Source organism: Adiantum capillus-veneris, chromosome 10, assembly GCF_014529385.1.
Source record: "Adiantum capillus-veneris isolate H3 chromosome 10, ASM1452938v2, whole genome shotgun sequence".
NCBI classification, from domain to species: Eukaryota; Viridiplantae; Streptophyta; class Polypodiopsida; order Polypodiales; family Pteridaceae; genus Adiantum; species Adiantum capillus-veneris.
This window is the reverse complement of record NC_140940.1, coordinates 51,669,125-51,692,478: the sequence shown is the minus strand read 5'-3', so window position 1 is coordinate 51,692,478 and position 23,354 is coordinate 51,669,125. Positions and strand designations below refer to the sequence as shown.

General features: G+C 44.8%; 1 protein-coding gene across 1 annotated transcript in view; it reads right to left on the bottom strand.

Annotated features, from left to right (window-relative positions):
- Positions 1 to 19,214, bottom strand: part of LOC147448835 (uncharacterized) — a 29,706-nt gene extending 10,492 nt beyond the window's left edge. The window contains exons 1-2 of the mRNA XM_086521288.1: positions 19,076 to 19,214; positions 18,495 to 18,783 (exon numbers count right to left, since the gene is read on the bottom strand). Coding sequence (XP_086377414.1) covers positions 18,495 to 18,783; positions 19,076 to 19,152 — 366 coding nt within the window. The 5' untranslated portion in view covers positions 19,153 to 19,214. The remainder of the gene's footprint in view (positions 1 to 18,494; positions 18,784 to 19,075) is intronic.
- Positions 19,215 to 23,354: the final 4,140 nt, after the last annotated feature.

Here is a 23,354-nt window from a genome sequence, read left to right as displayed (position 1 = left end):
AAGCATAGTCATCTTCAAACTCAGAATCTGCAACTATGTCCTTATCTTTGTCTGGTAACGAAGTACCACTTGGAAAGACTTCTTGCTTGAAATCATCTTTGTCTTCAGCAATTGATTCAAGAGAATTTAATGAATTCAAAAAATTCATCAATAATAATATCTGCATCTGCATCGGAAATCATATTCTCTTCATAATCCATTGTATCATGCTGTTTGACTAGTACACGTGAGGCTTTAATAACTCTTTCCAAATGAGAAAGCCTGTGTAAAGTCAATTTGTCACAAACTGCTGACGTGTCAAAGCCTAAAGAATGGACCCAACTTACATCTGCCGGTCGAGGGGCCTAAATTCTAGAAGAACAAGTACGAAAACTGCTTTTGGGACCCAGGGCCTTTAAATATGAGGTTAGGGCTCATTCTCTAGCATGCTTCCTGGAGAAGGTGCAGAGTCTGGAGTATCGGCTTGTACTGTGTTGATGCAATATAAAGAAACACCGAAAAGGGCGCCAATACTCTCTGGGATGGAATCCCGCCACTCCGTGTCGCGTGTCGTCTCTCTTTCAGTTCAGTTGTTATTGAAGTATTAAAAGTCTGTTCAGTCTGCTCTTTTCTATTGGCACGTAGTGCCTGTCTTGTGACAGTGGTATCAAAGCATCAGGCTGTGCTTCCGCCACTCCGTGTCGCGTGTCGTCTCTCTCTTTCAGTTCAGTTGTTATTGAAGTATTAAAAGTCTGTTCAGTATGCTCTTTTCTATTGGCACGTAGTGCCCGTCTTGTGACAGTGGTATCAAAGCATCAGGCTGTGCTTTTCTGAAAGCATACCGGTCCTACAAAAGAGCAGACAGAGGTATTGGAATTTTATTTGAGGTATCTTCGACCTCCGACCCCGGATTTATTAGCGACTCCCACCCTTACTTCATTGCGCATCACACATCGGACGCGCTCCTGTCTTCACCGCTCATGTCTTACAGGGCATAAGCCATAACGATCACTTGTAAGAGAAGGATCAAGATTTGTCTTGAGTCATTGTTTTTCTCAAAACCAGTGCCATGCAGATGTTGATGTCTATAGCTACCAAGCAGCACACTTCCAAGGACTTCGCAAGCTTTCAAGAAAATTTTGCCCAAAGCTATATGGTTTCTGACATCTTCCTTCGGAGTGCAACTTCTGGCAGTGGGGTATCCTGAAATGCTTGCCATGGAAACCCTAGCAGATTATAACTTGAAATTTCTCGACATCTCCTAGTAGATGTCTCTTCACGAGCAGATGACCTTGGAGGTTTAGTGCGATTGCTATCTTGGGACTACCATCGCCGCCAAAGAAACATTGTCTGTCCAAGAGCTTATGGACCATGCTGTGCACGGCTATGACCTTATGGAATGAATCTAACCCTAATTTTTGGTGCGGGTTTCAGGATAGAAAGACGACTTTTCGAGCTTGATCGATGTCGAGATTGCTTTTAAGTTTGAATTTTGTTTGAGTTCTGTTTGAGAACTTGTTTGGTGATCCTGTTTGAAATTTGTTTAAAATGGATGGTATCTGTTTTGAATCCGTCTCGTGCCGATTTGAATTGTTTGACTTTGATTTTAATACTGGTTTCAATAATTGGTGATTTTACTCCTGGGTGGAGAAGTGAGAAATACTGTTTTGGACCTTGGTATTGTTTGAACCTTGGAACGACGGGGCCGACGCGTGGAAGCGTTTGTTGTATGCTAGAAAACTTCCGAACGACGCAAGCCGATGCTTGGAGAGCGTTTGGTTGTATGCGACGTAGACTGCGCTCCGGGGAGCGTTTGGTTGTACAATCCTCTGAGCTCATGGCCCGGACCTTTTTAGGTTATTTACGGAGGGAGTGACAAGGTAGTCGTTGATTAGCTTCATACCGCAGACCGTTCGTCTTGGGGGAGTGCTCAGCGACGCTGTTTGTTGTGTCTTGTAACATGCATATGTAAGCATTTGTGTTGCATTGTGATGTGCCAACTACTGAATATTCCTAATTGGATGAGATTGCCTGGGTATGTAATTTTAGTGCATCAAGACACCCGTGGAAGATCAGTACGGTCTGGGTGTGATGGCTAATTTTACTATGCCGGAATATCAAGAGTTCCGATCTGGACGAAAGGAGAAGCTAACTTCTTTGTCAAAAGAGCCGAAAGGAGAAGCTAACTCCTTAACAAAAAGAGCAAACTGATTGTCCCTCGGAATGTCCCTCGAAATGACCCTTGGAAAAAAAATTTGAGCTAACTTGAGTTGTTTTGCAGATATGTTGTAATCATGAACGATTACTCTCATTCAAGAAGGGGAGATGTCACAAACTGCTGATGTGTCAAAGCCTAAAGAATGGAGCCAACTTACAGATGCCGACCGAGGGGCCTAAACCCATAGAAGAACAAGTAACAGAAGAAGAAGTCCTACCAACTTATGGGGACCCCGTCCGATGGGGCCCCAAGTGACATAAAGGATTAAAATAAAGCAAGACCCGCACACACGCAAAAATTGATGACGTGACAGATTTCCGAACATTGTGTTGGCATGATGACGTGGCAAGCTGTACGGATTTTCACGTTTTGCATTGACTGATGACGTGGCAACTGTACGAATTTTCGTAAATTACGCTACCAACTTTTTGGCTTTGCTTTTTGGACCAGATGCTTTTGAGTTTGAAGGCTTTTTACTCAAAACTACTTATGGTGAGGTTAGAACTCATTCTTTGGCATGCTTCCTAGAGAAGGTGCAGAGTCTAAAGTACCGGCTTGTACTGTGTTGATGCAATATAAAGAAATACCGAAAGGGATGCCAAGGTTTGAGGCTAATACTCTATGGGGTGGAATTCCGCCACTCCGTGTCACGTGTCGTCTCTCTCTTTCAGTTCAATTGTTATTGAAGTGTTAAAAGTCTGTTCAGTCTGCTCTTTCCTATTGGCACGTGATGCCCGTCTTATGACACAATTCACATTTATCTTTGAACAAATTGATAGTATGTCCTCGAAAGCTAATTGATGGATCATGTAACAAACTACTGACGTGTCAAAGCCTAAAGAATGGAGCCCAACTTACAAATGTCCACTGAGGGGCCTAAACCCTACGAAGAACAAGTAACAGAAGAAGTGTCACAAAGTGATGACGTGGTTGCCCGAGAGCAGAAAAACCTAACCCTAATTGCTGAAACCCTAATTCCAATAACCTTGATTCTGAAAACCCTAACCCTAAAACCTGCAAACCCTAATTTTGAAAACACTAACCCTAAAACCTGCAAACCCTAATTTTGGAAACCCTAACCCTAAAACTGCAACAACGTGGCTGATTTCCGAAAATTGCGCTGGCATGATGACGTGGCAGGCTGTACGGATTTTCGTGATTTACGTTGGCAGCTTTTGGCATTGCTTTTTGGCCAGAAGCTTTTGAGTTTGAAAGCTTTTCATGTAAACTGCTTTTTGGACCAGAAGCTTTTGATTTTGAAAGCTTTTCATGTAAACTGCTTTTTAGGCCAAGGGCCTTTAAATATGAGGCTAGGGCTCATTCTCTAGCATGCTTCCTGGAGAAGGTGCAGAGTCTGGAGTACCGGCTTGTATTTTGATGATGCAATATAAAGAAATACCGAAAGGGGCGCCAAGGTTTGGGGCCAATACTCTCTGGGGTGGAATTCCGCCACTCCGTGTCGTGTCGTCTCTCTCTCTTTTAGTTCAATTGTTATTCAAGTGTTAAAAGTCTGTTCAGTCTGTTCTTTTCTATTGGCACGTGGTGGCCGCCTTGTGACAGATCATATTGGAATAACCAATGCTGACCAAGAATCGTGTCATAATAAGATAAAGGCATGACTTCGAAATCCACTTGATCTCCATAAGTTTGAATCTCGAACTGCAAGTGTCGAACAGTCTCATTACAAGTCAAAATTGATCCATCTCCTAATTCCACATCATATAAGTGAGATGTCTTCCGAGTTGGCAAACCAAGCTTTTGAACTATTTGAGTGTTGACGAAATTATTAGAGCATCCGCTGCCCACCAAAATGTTGATGGAACGACCATTGAGAGTTCCAAGAAGGCTCAAAACTTGCTTTGAGAGAGGCTCCAAAACTAAAGAATTGCATTGAGCATGCTTCATAAGAATAGTCATATGCTCTAAGACACGAATCGTATTGACCACAGATTTTTCCTTTATCCTTAGCAGAATCTGGTTGTTCAGAATTCGATGATGTTTCCGCGTTGGAATTTCTTTTCAAATTAGACGGATTTGGTTTCTTTGGACATTGATACCATCTATAGTCACCACCGCAAATTGTACATAATCCTTGTTGAGTCATGGAATGCCGATCTTGAGAAAAATCACGTCCTTTACCACGATCAAGTGGAGGAACATTTGAAGAGGTTTGCTTTGAGATTGTCAATCTTGAGAATAGAACCTTGAAGTTGAATAAGGTGTTGTGGCTTGCTGTCTGAACAGAGACTGATGTTGTTTGCTTTGTCTATAGCAGTCTCTCTGATCGCGCTGTGAAAAGCGAGCGCTGTTTGAAGATCTGTCACCAGAAAGAAAATTCCGTGTAGGGTGTCGATTATCGCCAAGACACTCCACACAGACAATTGCGGCATCCAAGGTGGTAGGGTTGTATTTGTGCACATCATCCTTTCGGTTCGAGTCCGTCGATAAAACTGTGAAGTTTATCAGAGAGACTAAGGGTGTCTATCTCCAGAGTTAGCCTTTGGAACTCTGTGATGTACGCAGCCAAGGAACCTGTTTGGCTCAGGCGGCAAAGAGAGGACCGAGCATGAAAATCCGCATTGGCAGGTTCGAACGCCTTGCGAATAGCACGCCGGAATTTATCCCAAGAAGGTGTGTTTACCATCAACAACCCATCGTTGCCACCAAAGAAATGTTGTGTCTTTGAGTAGAGAACTAGCAAGTGCAACTTTTTTACTCTCGACCAAATCTGTGTTTGATAAGTAAACCTCCATTTTGAACAGCCATTGGTCCAGGACGCGCTTGTCGCAACGACCATTATACAATTCCGGCAATTTAACATCAAGCTTCTTCTTCTATGCAACATTAAAAATTATATGTGGTAATTGAAGTTCGGGATTGTCTACCTCTTCAGTTGGATCTGGTTCGTTTGGTTCGTCCACTGAAGCTTCAGACGAAGGTGTGGAAGATGTTGCATGTGTAGTCCGAGAAGTAATAGAACGACTTCGAAAAGTGTTTTGCGTCTGCATATAATCCAAGCGAGTGTGAAGTGATGCGAGGCTTGTGGAAAGTGTGGCCATCTGCTCCTTGATAAGAGTAACGTCGTCTTCAGATTGACCACCTCCGTCTCGAGAATTTGGCATGGTTACGCCTCAAAGGGAACTCAAGTAAGTGCACGTTCGGGTTCGGGAACAGAATCTGGGACGGGTGCTCCATGAGCGGCAAATCTATATGGAATAAGTTCGCGCTCTGGAGTCCAGGAATTTCGCAAGGTTCAGGAGTTCAAGAGAGTAGACCGACGGTGGAATTTCCGCGGGAAAGTCCTGAACAAGAATTGGTTCGGGAATAGGCGTAGGTACAGTTTATGGCAGAATAGGATTTTCAGGCAGAATATCTTCAAGTAGTTTGTCTACATAAGACAGGTACGAAACTGGTACATCATAGGCATCATCAACCATGTGTGTGAGGCTGGCACGCGTTCGAGAATTATGCACAACACAGCCAGCTCTCGAGAATAATTGAACGTAGAGATTGTGCTGGTTGTCATTTTTATTTTTATTTTTAAACGTGGCCTTTGGGTAAATAATGCCAAGTTACCCGTTTTGGTCGGCCATCCAATTTGGGCGGACAACTTAATAAATTAAGTTATTGTACAGCCAGCGTTAAAAACTGCTATTTAAAGTAAATCTCCAACGATCGTAAATTCCAGCCAGCATAAAACTTCAGCAACGTAGAATTGCAGCCTGCGTAAACAAATTTCAAACAACGTAGAATTTTGCCCAACGCTTCCAGAATTCAGCAGCCAGCGCTGGGAAAGAGAGGTGACTCTTGGTGAAGGGGTGCGAGCAAGGAGAAGGTGTGGTTGCCTGCAAAGTCAGTGCCTTTTCGCATGAAGGGGGTGCAATACTCTTGGAACTGAAGGGGCACTTCCACTCGAACCTCCTCATGAAGGGTCATTATCAGCGGTACGCCCGCACACACACATTTGTACTGTTGTCCGTTATGTATAAAATTGGAACAGAATAAATTCAAGTTACCTCATGCTCGTATGCACATGCGTACCACCTTTCTTCTACTTCCATACAACTCCGGGAATGGGGATAGAGTGTGTTGCTAAATTGGCTTTATCTTACAGAAAAATAATTCTAAATGAATTATTGGATTTATAAGTGAGAGGGTTTTCTCGCTTCGAACACCAAGGAAAAATAATTCTAAATGAATTATTGGAATTTTAAGTGAGAGGGCTTTTCTCGCTGGAGACATCCGAGTACAGAGTATTCCTAGTACGTCATTCAAAGTAATGACGGAACGGGAATATCTGTAAGGCCACCAGGAACGGGTACTTCTGATGCGTCACATCGGATGGGTGACAAGGAGCATCGAAAAGAAGTATCCGACCATCCGGGAACGGACATCTCTGATGCGTCATAGGATGGGTGACATAGAGCATCGTGAAGGAGATTGTACCGTAAGTTCGGTAGGAAAGGATTGGGTAATGGGTCTTCCTAATGCGTCACAAGGTGGGTGACGGGTCCATCGGAAAGGGAATATCCATAGTCGGGAGGAAATTCCGAACTGTGTTAGAATTGTGCATAAGGAAAAAGCAAGCACTTGAATGAAGATGGGTTGAAAGGAAACTTTGAGGAAAAACAAATGCTTTCTGAGAAAGCGGGATTGCTTTTCAGGAAAGCATCTGCTTTCCTGCGAGGACGTCTATGTCTGCATTGCAACTGTGCATGTGATTGCATCCAGGGACGCCTGGGAAGTGCTGTGAAAGCATTGTTTTTAACTTATAAGGTTTTATTGAGTTTTTGGGCAGGTTCATACTATTTTTAAAATACGCCGGCCACCCACTTAATAAGTGGGCAGCCATTTGATAAATAAGGCAACAGATCAGCCAACGTTTTCTCTCTCTATATCCTCTGGCTTCAATATTAAGTGATTAATTTTATTTATCCGAGTATATTTTATATTGCTATGCGCTCCCGTTTGTGACAGTGGTATCAGAGCTCGGACTCCTCTCTTTCTCTGCAAAGAAGGACGATTCCGGGAAGAACGGGAAGAACCATGTCGAGCCAAGGGAGAAGCGTTGAAGAGGAGCTTCAACAAGTGCAACCTCAGCTTGCGGAGTTGCAACAAATCTTATTGTTGCCAAACGTCCAAAAGCTTTTGGGCGGAATGAAGAAAACGAATGGAACTGATGCAGCCAAGCATCCAAACAACACTATTGGTGTGAGACCACAAGAGGCAAGAGAAGAAGAACGTGCCGAGGTGCACAAAGGATCTTCGGATCGGAATGAACGGCCTACTTCATGGAAAGGCCAGGAAAAAGTGCTCTCTTTGCTAGACGAGAGCAAGGACATCTCTATCTCATCTCCATCTTACTCTCCTGATTATACTTCTACTTCTCGATCATCTCGTCAAAAGAAGGAAGCCACTACCCTACATCAACCTAAAGATAAGCCTCGATTCAAGAAGCACGGTCGCAAGTCTCAACATCGCATGAGAGTCTTCAAATCGGGCGACAAGGACATCAAGTTCGAAACCTACAACGGACGGAGAGACATCTCCAAAGCACTGTCCTTCATCAGGCAGTTTGAAGTCGCCTTTACCAATGGGCACTTCATAGAAATTACGCCATGTGGGGATGCACCTCAAGGAAACGGCAAGTAATTGGTGGTTAGCCAAGATTCTGGAAGGTTCTCAGGCCAGAACTTGGGAGAGCTTCAAATCTGAATTTTATGAACAATTTCTTCCATTTGACTTTGAGCAGGACATACGGAAGGAATGGGACTGGCTTTGCCCAGAAGGAACATGAAAGAGTAACGACTTATGTGGACAAGTATTGGTCGGTTCTTCTGAAGGTCACTCCCTTCATGAAGATTGTCGACGAGGAAAAGGAACGAAAGTTCGAAGCAGGTCTCCAACCGCAGCTTCGAAAGAGTATGAAAGTGTATCCGCATGACACTCTTCAGAGGATGATGGAGTCAGCAATCATTGCTGAGGATTTGCACTCAACCGGGACACCCAGAAAAATGGAGCATAGCACTTACCGTGCAAGACAAAGAGGGGTCTACGATGACCAAGGGAGCCAAGGAAGAAAACGTCCTCCATCTAGGGACTATGATCATTCTAAGAAGCCAAAGGGCAATGCCAAGCGAACTAAGTATCTTTCTCCTACTCAACTTCAAACTTTCAGAGAGGAAGGAAGATGCTTCTACTGTGGCGAGAAAGGACATATGAAACCGGATTGCCCGCTAAAGCAACAACGGCAAGAACAAGCCTCTACGAGACAAGAGAAAGCAAGGAAGAAACCCGCTCCACCAAGCTCGAGCTCAATTCCAAATGTTCAAGGAAACACAGAAACGGAGAAAGGAAAACGTCAACTTCTGAAGGGCTGCAGGTCTTTGAACAACCAGTGATTCTTTATGATACAGGATCCACGGATAACTTCATCTCCCTAGATACTGCGGAACGTTTGTGCCTCACACCGGCTCAACTTGGCACACCGGTTACATCCGGATCAACATTCGAGGGGTTGACAACCAATGCAACTCCCGTGCAAGGACAGCTCAATCTTCGGATTGGCGAGTACAAGGACCGCGAATCATTTTTGATGGCACCCATCGAGGGATGTGATATCATCTTGGGTATGCCATGGCACTTCCACATGACACCTCTTCCCGATTATGTGGAAAAGACCCTCACTTTTGATCATGGGGGTAAGAAAATAAAGATTCATGCTGATGTAGGAGATTGGCAGTTCCCAATTGTAAGCCATATCTCCATTAAGAAAGAAATGAAGAAGTGTGGTTCAGCTTACTTGATTTTTGCACGTGAGAAGGATAAAACTAGTAGGGACTCTCTCTCTAGTCTGGAAATTAAGCGTCTTCAATTTATTGAAAAGTACAAAGATTGTTTCACGGAAACAGTCCTTGATGAACTCCCTCCGGTACGCCCGGAAGATCACCGCATAGATCTCATACCCGGTAGCTCGCCTCCCAATCAACCCCCTTATCAGGTAAGTCTTGCTCAACAAGAGGAAATTTTGAAGCAAGTTAATGAGCTTCTAGAGAAAGGGTTAGTACGGCCCAGTGCTTCACCCTACTGCTCTCCAGTTCTACTGGTGCAGAAGAAAGATGGCACGTTTTGAATGTGCATAGACTACAGGTCTTTAAACAAGATCACCATCAAGAATCGCTTTCCAATCCCTCGGATTGATGATATACTTGATAAGTTGCAGGGTGCAAGTGTTTTTAGTCGCATAGACTTGAAGAGTGGGTATCATCAGATACGGATCGCCCCTGAGGATGTCCATAAGACTGCTTTCCGCACAACCTTTGGACTATATGAATTTTTGGTAATGCCTTTCGGCTTGACCAATGCTCCTGCGACGTTCAATCGAATGATGGACCGCATTTTCAGCCCGTATCGAGCTTTTACGGGAGTATTCCTTGACGACATACTCATCTTCTCTAAGTCAAAAGAGGAACATCGAAAGTACTTGGACTTAGTGTTTCAAGAATTGCCAAAGCATGAATTGCATGTGAATGCAAAGAAGAGCGAGTTCTTTCTCTCAGAGATACACTATCTCGGCCATATAGTCTCTCACAATCAAGTGAGTATGGATCCTGCCAAGATCCGAGTGGTAGAAGATTGGCCAATTCCCACTACGGTACATGATGTACGTAGTTTCCTGGGATTATGTTCGTATTATCAAAGGTTTGTCCGAGGATTTGCTCATGTAGCAAGACCACTTCATGATTTGACAAAGAAGAAGATTCCTTTCAGATGGGGATCGAGACAACAAGGAGCTTTTGATCGGCTCAAGTACTTGCTAAGCCATGGACCTATTTTGATAGTGCCCGACTTAAGGAAACCATTTGAGGTTCACTGCGATGCTTCAGGCGATTGCATCGGAGCAGTGTTAAACCAAGAAGGCCATGCAATGGCCTACGAAAGCAGACGGCTTAAGGATGCAGAGTTGCATGCATCAATCTACGAAAAGGAACTCTCGGCTGTGATTCACGCCTTATCCAACAGGAAGCACTATCTTCTAGGAGCGGATTTTGTGATCAAGACTGATCACCAGAGTTTGCGGTATTTTCTTACGCAAAGGAAACTATCTGAGAAGCAGATGAGATGGGTAAACTTTTTGTCTATGTTTCACTTCCAGATCCTTCACACGGCTGGGAGTAAGAATGTGGTCGCGGACGCATTGTCTAGGCAAGGGTGAACGCTATCACTTTGGTGTATCACCAAGAATTAGAAGCACTACCGGATTTGTATCCGAATGACCCAGATTTCTCCACCATTTGGGGAAAGCTACATCGTGGAGAGAATGAGTTTCCCTATTCCATTCGGGACGGTTATCTCTACCACCATCAGGCCATATGTGTGGCGAAACCATTAAGAAAGAAGATCATGGATGAAGCACATGCTTCGCCTTATGCGGGTCATCGGGGTATTCTCCCTACAACCTTAGCAATGGAAAGATATTTCTTTTGGCCTAACCTTAAAGCAAACATTGATAAGTATGTCAGGGAATGCTTGGTTTGCCAAAAAGTGAAGTATGATCGGCATAAGACACCTGGGAACCATTGCCTGTGCCCAATGAACCTTAGGAAAGTATTGCCATGGACTTTATCATGGACCTCCCTAGAACTCAGACTGGAAATGACGCGATCTGGACCATTGTGGACAGGTTTAGCAAGCAAGCACACTTTATACCAGTCAAGAAAACGATCAAAGCAGATCATATGGCTAGGGTCTTTCTAGCACAGATCTTTAAGCATCATGGAATGCCTAAGTCTATTGTGAGTGATCGAGATCCTCGCATGACAGGAAATTTTTGGCGTGCCTTGATGGATAATCTTGGTACGAAATATTTGCCTCTTGTTGAGTATGCGTATAACAATACCATACACTCATCCACAGGGAAAGCACCTTTTGAGATTCTCTATGGTAAGCCTTTGCTTCCACCGATCCTTTTAACTAAGGATAAGATCTTTGCAGCAGATGAATTTGTCCGGGATTTGGACACAGCCTATGGGCAAGTTAGGAGAGCTATTCTACGCTCTCAGGAAAAGCATAAGAAAGTTGCAGACAAGCACAGAAGGAATCTCGACTTAACAGTCGGACAGTTAGTCTTACTCGTGTTTGAGAAGGCAAGACTTAAGAAACAAGCGTCTCATAAGGGAAAGGTGGTAAAACTTTCTATCCGTTATTATGGGCCGTTTAAGATCACTGAGCGAGTGAATGATGTCACCTTCCGATTAGAGCTACCGCCTAATTGGAGGATCCATAATGCTTTCCATGTCAGTTTACTCCGGCCGTATGTGGGACCGCCTCCGAGCCAGCCTAGTGCTGAGGAACCTCCTGAGGTTGAGGAAACAGAAGAAATACTCCAACCGGAGCAGATAGTAAGTCATCAGAAGCGGCCTCTCAAATCCGGAAAGATAACACGGAAGTATTTGGTTAAGTTTAAGAACTATTCAAATCTAGATGCTCAGTGGATGACGCAGGAGGAATTGGCAGCTTATCCCGAGATACTTGAGGTATATGTCCAAGCACTACAGTTGAGGTCAACTGTTTAGAAGCCAGATTGAGGTTGCTAATTGGACTATTTTCTTATTTTTAATGATTAATCTCTTTTTTAGGATATTTTATTATGTGCACTAAGAACTGTTAAAAGATTGTAGCTACAGGAACTGCCATCAAGAACGGACAAACACTGATGTGTCATTTGATGGGTGACGGTAAACATCGCGAAGGAGTTTCCGTAAGTTCGGTGGAAAGGGCCAGGTTACGAGTTCCCTTGATGCGTCACATGATGGGTGACGGGTGCATCAATAAGGGGACATCCCGTAGGCTAAGGAGGAAATCCGAACTGAGTAAGAAAATACGCGTAAGAACGCAAGCACAAGAATAAAGATGGGTTCAATGAAGCTTTTTACGAAAAGCAGGAACAGTCGCGGGAAGGCAGATGCTTTCCCGCGAGGAGTCTGTGTCTGCATTGCATCTGTGCCGTGTCGTGCACCCGGGGACGCCTGGAACGTGTCCGTGTAGCATTGTTTTCATTAACTAAGTGAGTTTTTAAAGTTTGAACAGGTTCACACTTTATTTTATTAAAGTGGCCGGTCACTTTTAAGTGACCAGGCCTTTATTAATAAAATAAAGCAAGTCCCTCAAAAAAAAAGGCAGCGCTAAAAAGCTACGGGGGGGGGGGGGGGGGGGGGGGGGGGCTGAATTTGCGATCTCTCTCTCTCCTCTCTCTAGGAGCCCCTATTCCCTAAAGAATCAATACTCGCTGGTTGTTCAAAGACCCCCAGCCCTTCAGAAGTTGACGCTTCCCTTTCTCCGTTTCTGTGTTTCCTTGAACATCTGGAATTGAGTTCGAGCTTGGCGGTGCGGGTTCCTTCCTTGCTTTCTCTTGCCTTGTAGAGGCTTGTTCTTGCCGTTACTGCTTTAGCGGGCAATCCGGTTTCATATGTCCTTTCTCGCCACAATAGAAGCATCTTCCTTCTTCTCTGAAAGTTTGAAGTTGAGTAGGAGAAAGATACTTAAGTTCGCTTGCCAGTGCCCTCTGGCTTCTTAGAATGATCATCGTCCCTAGATGGAGGACGTTTACTTCCTTGGCCCCCATGATCATCGTAGACCCCTCTTTGTCTTGCACGGTAAGTGCTATGCTCCATTTTGTTGGGCGTCCCAGTTGAGTGCAAATCCTCAACAATGATTGCTGACTCCATCATCCTCTGAAGAGTATCATGCGGATACACTTTCATACTCTTTCGAAGTTGTGGTTGGAGACCCTCTTCGAACTTTCGTTCCTTTTCCTCGTCGACAATCTTCATGAAGGGAGTGACCTTCAGAAGAACCGACCAATACTTGTCCACATAAGTCGTTACTCTTTCATGTTCCTTCTGAGCAAAGCCAGTCCCATTCCTTCCGTATGTCCTGCTCAAAGTCAAATGGAAGAAATTGTTCATAAAATTCAGAGTTGAAGCTCTCCCAAGTTCTGGCCTGAGAACCTTCCAGAATCTTGGCTAACCACCAATTACTTGCCGTTTCCTTGAGGTGCATCCCCACATGGCGTAATTTCTGTGAAGTGCCCATTGGTAAAGGCGACTTCAAACTGCCTGATGAAGGACAGTGCTTTGGAGATGTCTCTCCGTCCGTTGTAGGGTTCGAACTTGATGTCCTTGTCGCCCGATTTGAAGACTCTCATGCGATGTTGAGACTTGCGACCATCCTTCTTGAATCGAGGCTTATCTTTACGTTGATGTAGGAAGTGCCGCCGTGCACAAAGAATCTGAAACAAGAACCTTCTTTAAGGTGATCGCAAACTTTGTTTGTGCAAGAAAGACATCGAGCTTAATGCTCTATGACTTGAGCATTCCCTATGTGGGAGGACACAAGAGGTTTAATACCCTCTAAACTAACAGCGCAGGATTATGCGCAAGTACAGATACCTAGATTGATTTCTAGGAGGATTATTCTTCTCGGATTGAGAAGGTGGAATTGAGTTAACAGACTCTCGAATGAGGAAACGTTAGATCTGTTGGAAAGACGCGAATGACGAGTTCTTCCACGGCTCGTAAGTTTGATGATTGGTGAAGGATATCCTCGAGGTACTAGAGGAAGGACATGAACCGGTAAGCTAAGTATTGATTATTGAATTTTTGAATTTTTGTTTAATTTAATTTTTAAGTTCTCTTTTGAGAAAGGACTAGCTCAACTCACCATTGAGCAAGATTTGAAATCTTTCAGGTTTCTCCCCGGCAGTTCAGTTGGACCTCTACAGTTAAGGACAACTGTCTATAAGTGAGAGGGATGTTGCTAAATTGGCTTTATCTTACAGAAAAATAATTCTAAATGAATTATTGGATTTATAAGTGAGAGGGTTTTCTCGCTTGGAATACCAAGGAAAAATAATTCTAAATGAATTATTGGAATTTTAAGTGAGAGGGCTTTTCTCACTGGAGACATCCGAGTACAGAGTATTCCTAGTGCGTCATTCAAAGTAATGATGGAACGGGAATATCTGTAAGGCCACCAGGAACGGGTACTTCTGATGCATCACATCAGATGGGTGACAGGGAGCATCGGAAAGAAGTATCCGACCATCCAGGATCCATAGTCGGGAGGAAATTCCAAACTGTGTTAGAATTGTGCACAAGGAAAAAGCAAGCACTTGAATGAAGATGGGTTCAAAGGAAACTTTGAGGAAAAACAAATGCTTTCTGAGAAAGCGGGATTGCTTTTCGGGAAAGCACATGCTTTTCTGCGAAGAAGTCTATGTCTGCATTGCAACTGTGCATGTGATTGCATCCAGGGACGCCTGGAAAGTGCTGTGAAAGCATTGTTTTTAACTTATAAGGTTTTATTGAGTTTTTGGGCAGGTTCATACTATTTTTAAAATACGTCGGCCGTCCACTTAATAAGTGGGCAGCCATCTGATAAATAAGGCAACAGATCAGCCAACGTTTTCTCTCTCTATATCCTCTAGCTTCAATATTAAGTGATTAATTTTATTTATCCGAGTATATTTTATATTGCTATGCGCTCCCGTTTGTGACAGAGTGTAGCGGCGAGGGTGAGAGACTCACAACCTTCGGGTCTCGGGAAAAAATTTTGCTATGATACCACTGTAAGGATTCTAGGTACTAATCCTTAATTAAGTACTTAAACTCATGATTAAGACTTAAGAAACTTGAACAGAACTCAAAAACAAGACTCTGAAGACTGTGTGTTGATTGATTGAATGTGTGATACAAGGACTCCTTATATAGGAGACGAATTGACAAATGAAAAGACACGTCTCCTAGTGAAGAGACATGAAACGACACATCCTTTCAACAAAGAGGTGCAACCATTGGGCGAAGAGTCGCACCCGTAGAGCGAAGGGGTGTGACCAATCGTCGAAGGAGTGTGGCTTTTGGCGAAGAGACGCGTCTTTTGAGCGAAGGGGTGTGACCATTCAAGCGTAGGGGTCCTCCTTGGCATGGCACTTCGCATATCTACAATAGGAGTAGATGCAATGCTATTAACATAGTCACAATTGTGACACTGCCGGTTTTGTCCCCTCAGCTCCTACGAGCCTTTCAAAACGTCGTTAGAAGGTGCCTTGCCCTTGTGACAGCATTTTAGAGCGTTGTCTGCCAATCTCCCCTTGACGGCAATAACCCACCCTCTCGTCCGCTGCGCTTTGAAACGTTGCTAGTCAGTGCCCCTTTGGAAACCACATCTGACCTCGCTTCTCTCGCGTTTTAATATGCAACGACAGGTAGAGTCCCCCTAGTCAGCAGTGTTTTGAAACACATCCAACAACTCCCTCCCCCCTTGTCTTGGCAAAAGCGGCAACCTCTCTTTACAAGTAGAAAGCCTAATGTTTTAAAACGCTAAAGGCTGAGTGGGCACCTTCTGGAAGCAGAGTGGGAGGGTGTGGCTTGGTGCCCAATTTATGGATGTTGTGGAGCAGCATGGGAGGTGTACAAGGTCCAAGGAAGGGCATCGAAAGGATACAAATCGACTTTCGGCAAGCAGCTCGCAAGAGGGCCATCGGAGTCACAATAGTTTTGGAGCAATTTTGGGAGCTGGATTGTGTGGAGCCTTGATTTGTTCAAGGCCTCCCACACAAAGATTGTGCGGCTTGGGAGCAGTAACCCCCTAAAGTTTTTAGAGAGGGTTAGCGGGCTTGTGTGCGGCGCGGTGCAAAGGAGAAAATTTTTATCGGCTTGGATGGAATTCTTAGCCATTGCTATGCACAGTTTATTGTGGAGCTTAGGATTTGTTTGAGGCCTACCACACGGCAAACGTACAAAGTGGCTATCGATGACAAAGTTTCGGATTTTAGATTGTGCGAAACCCATTGCGTGTGGAGTTCCCTTCGCGGTGGAATTAAATCGGCTTGGATCTTTTTCGGCTTGGTTTGTACGACAATTTTTTCGAGTGTGAGAAGGTACACAATTACAAGATCTTGCAACTTCAAAATGGCCTCCCCTTGCTCGAGCACCCGCGATGACATCGACCAAAGACAACCAAAAACTATGGATAATGATTCGTCAACCATCCATTTAGCGGCCTATACACTGGCACAATTCTCAAGGAACCCGACAAATTGTTTGGCTCGAGTTTGTGAAGTCAAAAGCAAATGGCGGAGTTCGCTAGAGGACAGCGACAAAGGTCAGTTGGACAAGGATGGCAATACCAGTACTCAATTAGTTGCCGCGGAACCCGGGAGGTACGACCACAGTCATGATTGTGATTAGACGCTTTGTTTGGCTCGGGAGTTGGAAGCCAAAGGCAAAAGCAAGAATTCACTTAAAGACAAGGATAAAGGCAAGCTGGGCAGAGAATACGGTAATAAAGATTTGACAGAGATCGACATGGCACTCATGGCGGTGGCCACAGTGGCCTCGACGTCAGATTTCTAGTCAAATGACAGGTGTCACCACTAGCTTCAGCCAGAGAGAGGCTTGTGAGTGGCAAAGAGGAGCAATGACTGCTCCCTATGATTAATTTGGACCCTTGTGTTGGAGTTCAAGTTATTGGTGTTTGGACCCGTAGGTCTGAGTTCAATGTACATGCATCTGACAAGGAACCAATCAGACGTCTAAAACACTATGGATGGGCTATCCAATTCATTGTTGTTGGTCAGATTATGGACAGGATGTGTTCCAACAGTGCATTTTTATATTTTGGACGTGATGTGTTCACAGTTCACGAATGGGGATTATTGGACGTAGTATGGTCTACAGTTCAAAGTTTCTACAAAGGCAACCAACAGATGCTCAAGATGGCATTACTTTCAAGTACAAAGTTGAGGAGAGCAACACCGAGGTGTATCAAGTATCCCTGCCGGTGCTGGGGTGTCCATGGTAGCTTCTTCATCGACTTGGTCTCACTATTGATATCCACTATGAGTTGCAGAGAGGGTGTTAAAGATTAGGCATCTCAAGTGAACTGCCCAATGTGATCCCATTATTTAGTTTGGATTTTAGGTATTTATTTTACTTATTTGTCAAAGTCTTTGGTAGGGCAATTTACTAGAATTGCTATATAAGCAACCCCTTGCCTCCATTGTATACACATTCAGTTATTCACTGCCAAGGTTGATTGGTTCAAGAGACTCTCTCTCGTTCTCTCTCTCGCGTGCTCACTCCCCTTGGTCTCTACGCTTCCGCATCGCCGTTGACACCTGTTCCTCGTTCCCATTCGTGTAACTATGGACGAGGGGCCTTTTCCCAACCCTCCGCCATGCCTTGAGGTGGAGGATGTGAATGGGGAGGGTGGGAAGGACAGTCTCTCACCACGTGCCCAAACTCATGGCACCTGAGACACTCATCGGGCCGACCTGTAACCACCAACCTCTATAGACAAACTTGCTCTCCAGTGGGATCGCAAAGCTTAACTGTATCCAAAAAATGAATGTCACCGAGTTCATAGACCTATATCTGGGGTGTGCCGATCTTTGTAGCCAGTGAACCTCGTATAACCAAACCCCACCTAGCGGCTACATCAGTAACACAACTTGAACCTAGTAGTCGCATCAGTAACAACCTGAAAGATGGACCGAAAGCGATAGAAAGGAGAGAGTGACCAGGAAGAGAGGGATCTACTGCTGCTGATCAAACTCTTGGACGTTGAAGTCGTGGCGTCCAGCACTCTAAAACCAATAGCCGGGTCTCTCTCTCTCTCTCTCTCTCTCTCTCTCTCTCTCTCTCTCTCTCTCTCTCTCTCTCTCTCTCTCTCTCTCTCTCTCTTGCTAGGCACGATGGCATTGTTTGCAGAAACCACCAGTTTCTATTCACCTATAAACCTGATGCCACTCTTGCAATGATTGGCTGTTACTTATTTACTTTATGTTTTATGCTTACACTAGTTAAAAGACCTCACACAAAGACAAAAACAAACTCATCTAGAATCTGAATGATGTCTCATTGAAACACTCTTCTAAGCTTCCAATCTGTAAAAAGGGCTTCAAGCAGTTATATAAAGTACAAAAATCAAGACAATGGCATAGACCTTTAAAAGGGCCAAAAAAAAAAGAACTTCAATTTGTATCTTCAAGAAAAATGAAAGGAACACACAAAGTATACACTGATGAAAGAGGTAGACAAAAAAAAAACTAGAAACACCAAGAAATTCAACTGTACTCCACATTGAGGTCATTCACACAAGACCCAAGATACAAGTGAAAACTTGAATCCTTGGCATTGAGGTTAAACAGTGGAGTTGTATAGAACCCCTACAAAAGCCATATGCACGCCTAGTCTAAAAGTGTGAATCAATATAATAAGTAGAGAGCAGGTCTAACCTGAAAGTAATATCCTGACCTTGGTACATACGTAGGATTCACAGGTGCGACGGGTATGGCAGCATCTTTCTCAGAAACTATAACAGAAGGCTGTTGTGGTTGCTGTTGTTGGTGGAAAGAAGACCGCCCATCTCCACTTCGTGGAGCCTCTTCCAAGGGGAGTGGATCTTGCAATCGACGTTTTCGACCTCTACTGTTGTCAACGGGGTCTATAGAGGCTTCTGGGTCATGGGCAGCCGGTATTTGTCTTTCAGTGGCAGGCTTTCCATCACGCTTCGCAGCCTTAGGACTGCACCACACATAAACATTCTCATGTTAGCAACATGTTTCAAGGTATTACGCTCCCTCTGCCAAGCAAGCTTGGCAGCCTTAGGACTGCACCACACATAAACATTCTCATGTTAGCGACATGTTTAAGCTGAAAAAAACATGTGCTTTTGAAGGGATGCGCAGACGTAGACAATGATAGATAGCACATGGATACTTTGTCAGTGCAGAGCACAGAATTGAAACCCTAAAGCGGGAATTTACCAGACAAGACCTCAGCCTTCTTCAAACGACAGATGAGACGAGAAACCAACCTCTCGTCACTGTCCGCCGGCCCCGAGGGCGCTGGCGCAGAAGACTTCGAATGCCGTCGCTTCTGCGTTTCCCGCATTATGAGATCACCACACCCGGTTTCTTGGCCACTATAATGTCAATTTATTGCCCCGGGGCGGGGGGGGGGAGGGGGGGGGGGGGGGGGGGGGGGGGGGGGGCGAGAGAGAGAGAGAGAGAGAGAAGAAGAAGAAGAGAGAGAGAGAGAGAGAGAACCTTTAATGTCGAAGGGACAATCCAACAGGCCTCAATTGCATGATAAAAGTACATGTAGTCTCTTACGGTTGGCACAGCGCCTATCTAGGGGGTCGTTCGACCGAAAGAGACTGGCTGGCCCACCATTTTTTTCGCCACATTGCACGGTTAGTGACCTTCCCGATTGAGATGAAACCCCCTATTCAGGAGAGCATTGGGGCATTCAAAGTGAGCGGTGGAGCTCCTTACTAGAGCTAGATTCTGAAATTGAGTGAAATGTTTAAGATGGATAAGAAGATTGGAGGGGTGTTTTTTCGTGCACAACAGAGAAGAGCAGAGGAAAGTTTTTGCTTTGTAAGAAAAGTTTGTATGAGTTACCTAATGAAAGTGAGCCCTTCATTCTTCCATTTCTTTGCCATCATCTCCTTCCCCCTTCTCTTCTACATGGTTGCAAGACCATGCTACCAATAAGGAATGAATATGAAAATGGATTCTTGGTATGAAATCCTTATCCCAAGACCAATCCTTGATTTGCGATCAGAAATCATGGTTGAAATAGCATGCTTGGTTCACTTTTATGTGATTCAAATAAGATCTTGAGATCATTATCTGAGCACGCCAACTGTTTAGTTTCATGCATGGCAGCTTTTGCTTCTATCACAAAATCTTTTGCAGCTTTTGCCACTGATAGTAAGTGGAGCTAGAGTCTGTTTCTGCATCTGCGCAGCTCCCCCAATTGGGTGAGAGAAGCCATCGACTGCCTGAATGCTCGTTGTGCATGTCTCCACCTCTTCTATTCGCTTCATCTACACTACATCCATAGTAATTGCTCAATTGAGCACTATCAATTTTGAAAGCTACATTGTTAGCTATGTTGGCAGCGTGCTCCCATTGCCCTAGGTGGAAGGATTCTGAGCTCTACTTCCTCTACCCTCTTCTTGTTGTTATCGCCAAGCTCGCCCAAGGAAGGCTCTATGCTTGTTTGTTCTTCGCCCTTCTTCCTCACTTATCATTGTTGTAGAGTACTTCATGGAGGTAAGCAAACATCTAGGCCTCTCCCAAGAGGTAAGCAAACATCTAGGCCCCAGCCAAGAGCCCCAAAAAACCCTTCCAATCAACTCACCGCTTCCCAAATCCTATCTAATGGCATTAGAACCTCCAACAAAACTACTCCACCTTCTCAAGGTATGCCTGTTGATGTTCTTCTTTCCTCTTTGGTTATCAAGAAAGATGAAGAGAACTATGCTTCAAGAGCCATCTTTTGGTATTTTTTTGGCCCGCACCCCCACTCGAGGCCCTACAAGCATGGAAAAATCCCATCGATCTCATAAAAGGGTGGAGATGTGCACCACACATGCTTTACCCAACGACTTTTTCATGTTTTTTCTCAAAGATGAGGGCATGTCCATGAAGCTCCTTGGGGCAAAGCAAGGTATGTTACGCAACTCCCCAGAAACCTAATAGGGGTGACAACGGTGATGTGCAATGTATATGTGCGGATAGGGAAGAGGATAGACAGAGAGGAGAGATGGGCGGAACCATACTACAATAGAATGTGTGCTTAGGGTTTCTTTATTGTTTATATGAAGGAGATGATAAGTGAGTTAGTTGGTATAGAATTAGTCATCAAAGGGGACGACCATTGGCTCTTTACCCCAACAATCTCCCACTTTTAGGCCGATGAGTCCATAAATAGCTATGAAAAAAGTTTGTATGTACAATTGTGAAGCACGATAGCTTCACGGTTGTATAGTTGTGTTCACCCTACACCCATTAACTCGATGCAATGTGCAAAATCACTCCGTAGCCAAGCACTTTGAAAAAGTATCCATTGAGTCGTCATCAACGTGGACCTTGATCAACTCCAATTGTTTATCCATCAACGCATCCCAAATGAGATGATGCCTCACTTCAATGTGATTTGACTGGGAGTGAAATAGGTAATTCCTTGCCAAAGTAATGACACTTTGACTATCACAATGCAAAATGTGAACCTGCTAAATGTCTAAGTCTCACGCTAGACGTGCTAACCATATAGCTTCCTTGCTAACATATGACATTCCAACATACTTATACAATCTTGGAAAGACAACCTCCAAGAAATGGCTCCTTGTGTGAGTATGATAGACCTCAGTTGTCTTTGCAACACGTATAATCTGCCTCCATGCAGCCAACAATAGATGCATCGCTATTATCAAAGCGTAAGCACTTGCTTGTTGTACCCTTCAAGTACCTGAGAATATGTTTTTATTATACACACATAGCTCCGGACTACTCCGAGTACATGAGGAGGGTGACGATCATGGCTCACTGCCCAGGTATATATTGGGGTAAAGGCGTTGTGCCCCTTTGCCCGGGTTCGGTTGTCCGATGTTCGGTCACCCCGTGTGTGTACATATCTTATTCTTCATATACCAAAGAACAAGGGGCTCCTCTCACTTCTTGGAGGTTTCTCCACCCACACAACGTCGCGTTCTTGACTCTCCCCTTCCCCATGTTAGGTTTCACGCCCCGTGGCCCGGTTATGGTCGGGCGCCCGCCCACTTACTCTATTCCTTTGTTTATAATGATAATAAGGAGCGTGAGATGGTTGGTCTCACAAGCTCCACCAAAGCACTGTCTACTACTCATCTCCTTCCCCCTTCTCTCCTTCTTGCACTCAGTGCATGTCATTCCTACAAGTGGTATCAGAGCTCAGGCATCCCTAGGCTTCCCCTCCCAGTGACGCATGTGCTGCGACCCTGAGTTATGGATTCTTTGGGAGCTTGGAAGCTCTCCAGATTACAAGCAGGTAGTGCTTGTGAGTAGGGGGAACTAAGCAGGCGCCTAGCAAGGTCTCGATGAGGACGAGCAAGGCTTTTGGTGTGGTGATGGTTGCACACACACACACACACACACACACTCACTCAATAGCAGGTCAATTTGGTAGCAGGTCGAGCGGGATCAATAGAATTCGAAGGTTATTGGGAGAAAACCGAACTGCAACCATTGCAAGGAAGGCTTGAAGCCAAGCAAGTTCGCGGGCGGGCACTATTGAGCAACAAAGCAATGCCCACACACCCTCACTCCCAACACCCCGCTCGCCAGAAATCTAACACTCAACAGCTTCTGCAGGACATTTTCGACAGTTTACAGAGTTTTTGTAAAATAATTTTTTTCTTAAGGCTTTGTGTGTAAGCCCTTGCTCCCACCAAATGCTCTCAACAACCATAGCTGAGTCTCGACAAACCCCCCCCCCCTCCCCTCCCCTCCCCCCGTGCTCCTACCAAACCCTCAAGCACCCGAGAGAGAGAGAGAGAGAGAGAGAGAGAGAGAGAGAGAGAGAGAGAGAGAGAGAGAGAGAGAGAGAGAGAGAGAGAGAGAGAGAGAGAGTGGAGCTTGAGAGACAGAGATCGAGCAAGCAAACTTGTGAGAAAGAGAGCAAGCTTGAGAGAGAGCCAGAGAGAGAGAGAGAGAGAGAGCTTCATCTCAGCATGGAAGACTCCCGTTCGATGAGACGGGAGGCAACCTCGACATCCACGACTTGCTGCTCCACACGCGCATCGACATCGACGAGAGTGGATCGACTAGCTCTCGGCTAGTCCTTGACATTGCATCGGTTTTGACATTCTTCGACGGCACGCCACATCAGATTTTTTGACACTGTGTTTGCGACTTGGCATCGACAACACCTGTCATTATGTGGTGGTTTTTTGGCATCCAATCCCGATGCCGGTTTTTTGAAGACAATCATTTTCCTACGAACGGTTGTGCTTGCGACATGCACGGGTGAGGTGCCTCTACCATAGAGGAGTGACACCCGACATCGGCACCGAGCGCACCGATCATACATTACGGCATGGTTTCAGTTTTTGGCTCCTTTGGTGGCTACTCGACTAGTGCATTTCCGTCCGGCGGTAAAAATCAGCACCGACATTCCCATTCTACACCGACATGTTGATACATAGGGGGTTTTTTTAGCCCACCTACACCAGTTTCTCTAGGTTTCCAGACACTTATAGGCACAACACATTCTAGGCAATTTTGACAGTAGTTTCTCTATGGACTGAGGCATTGACAGATGTATGT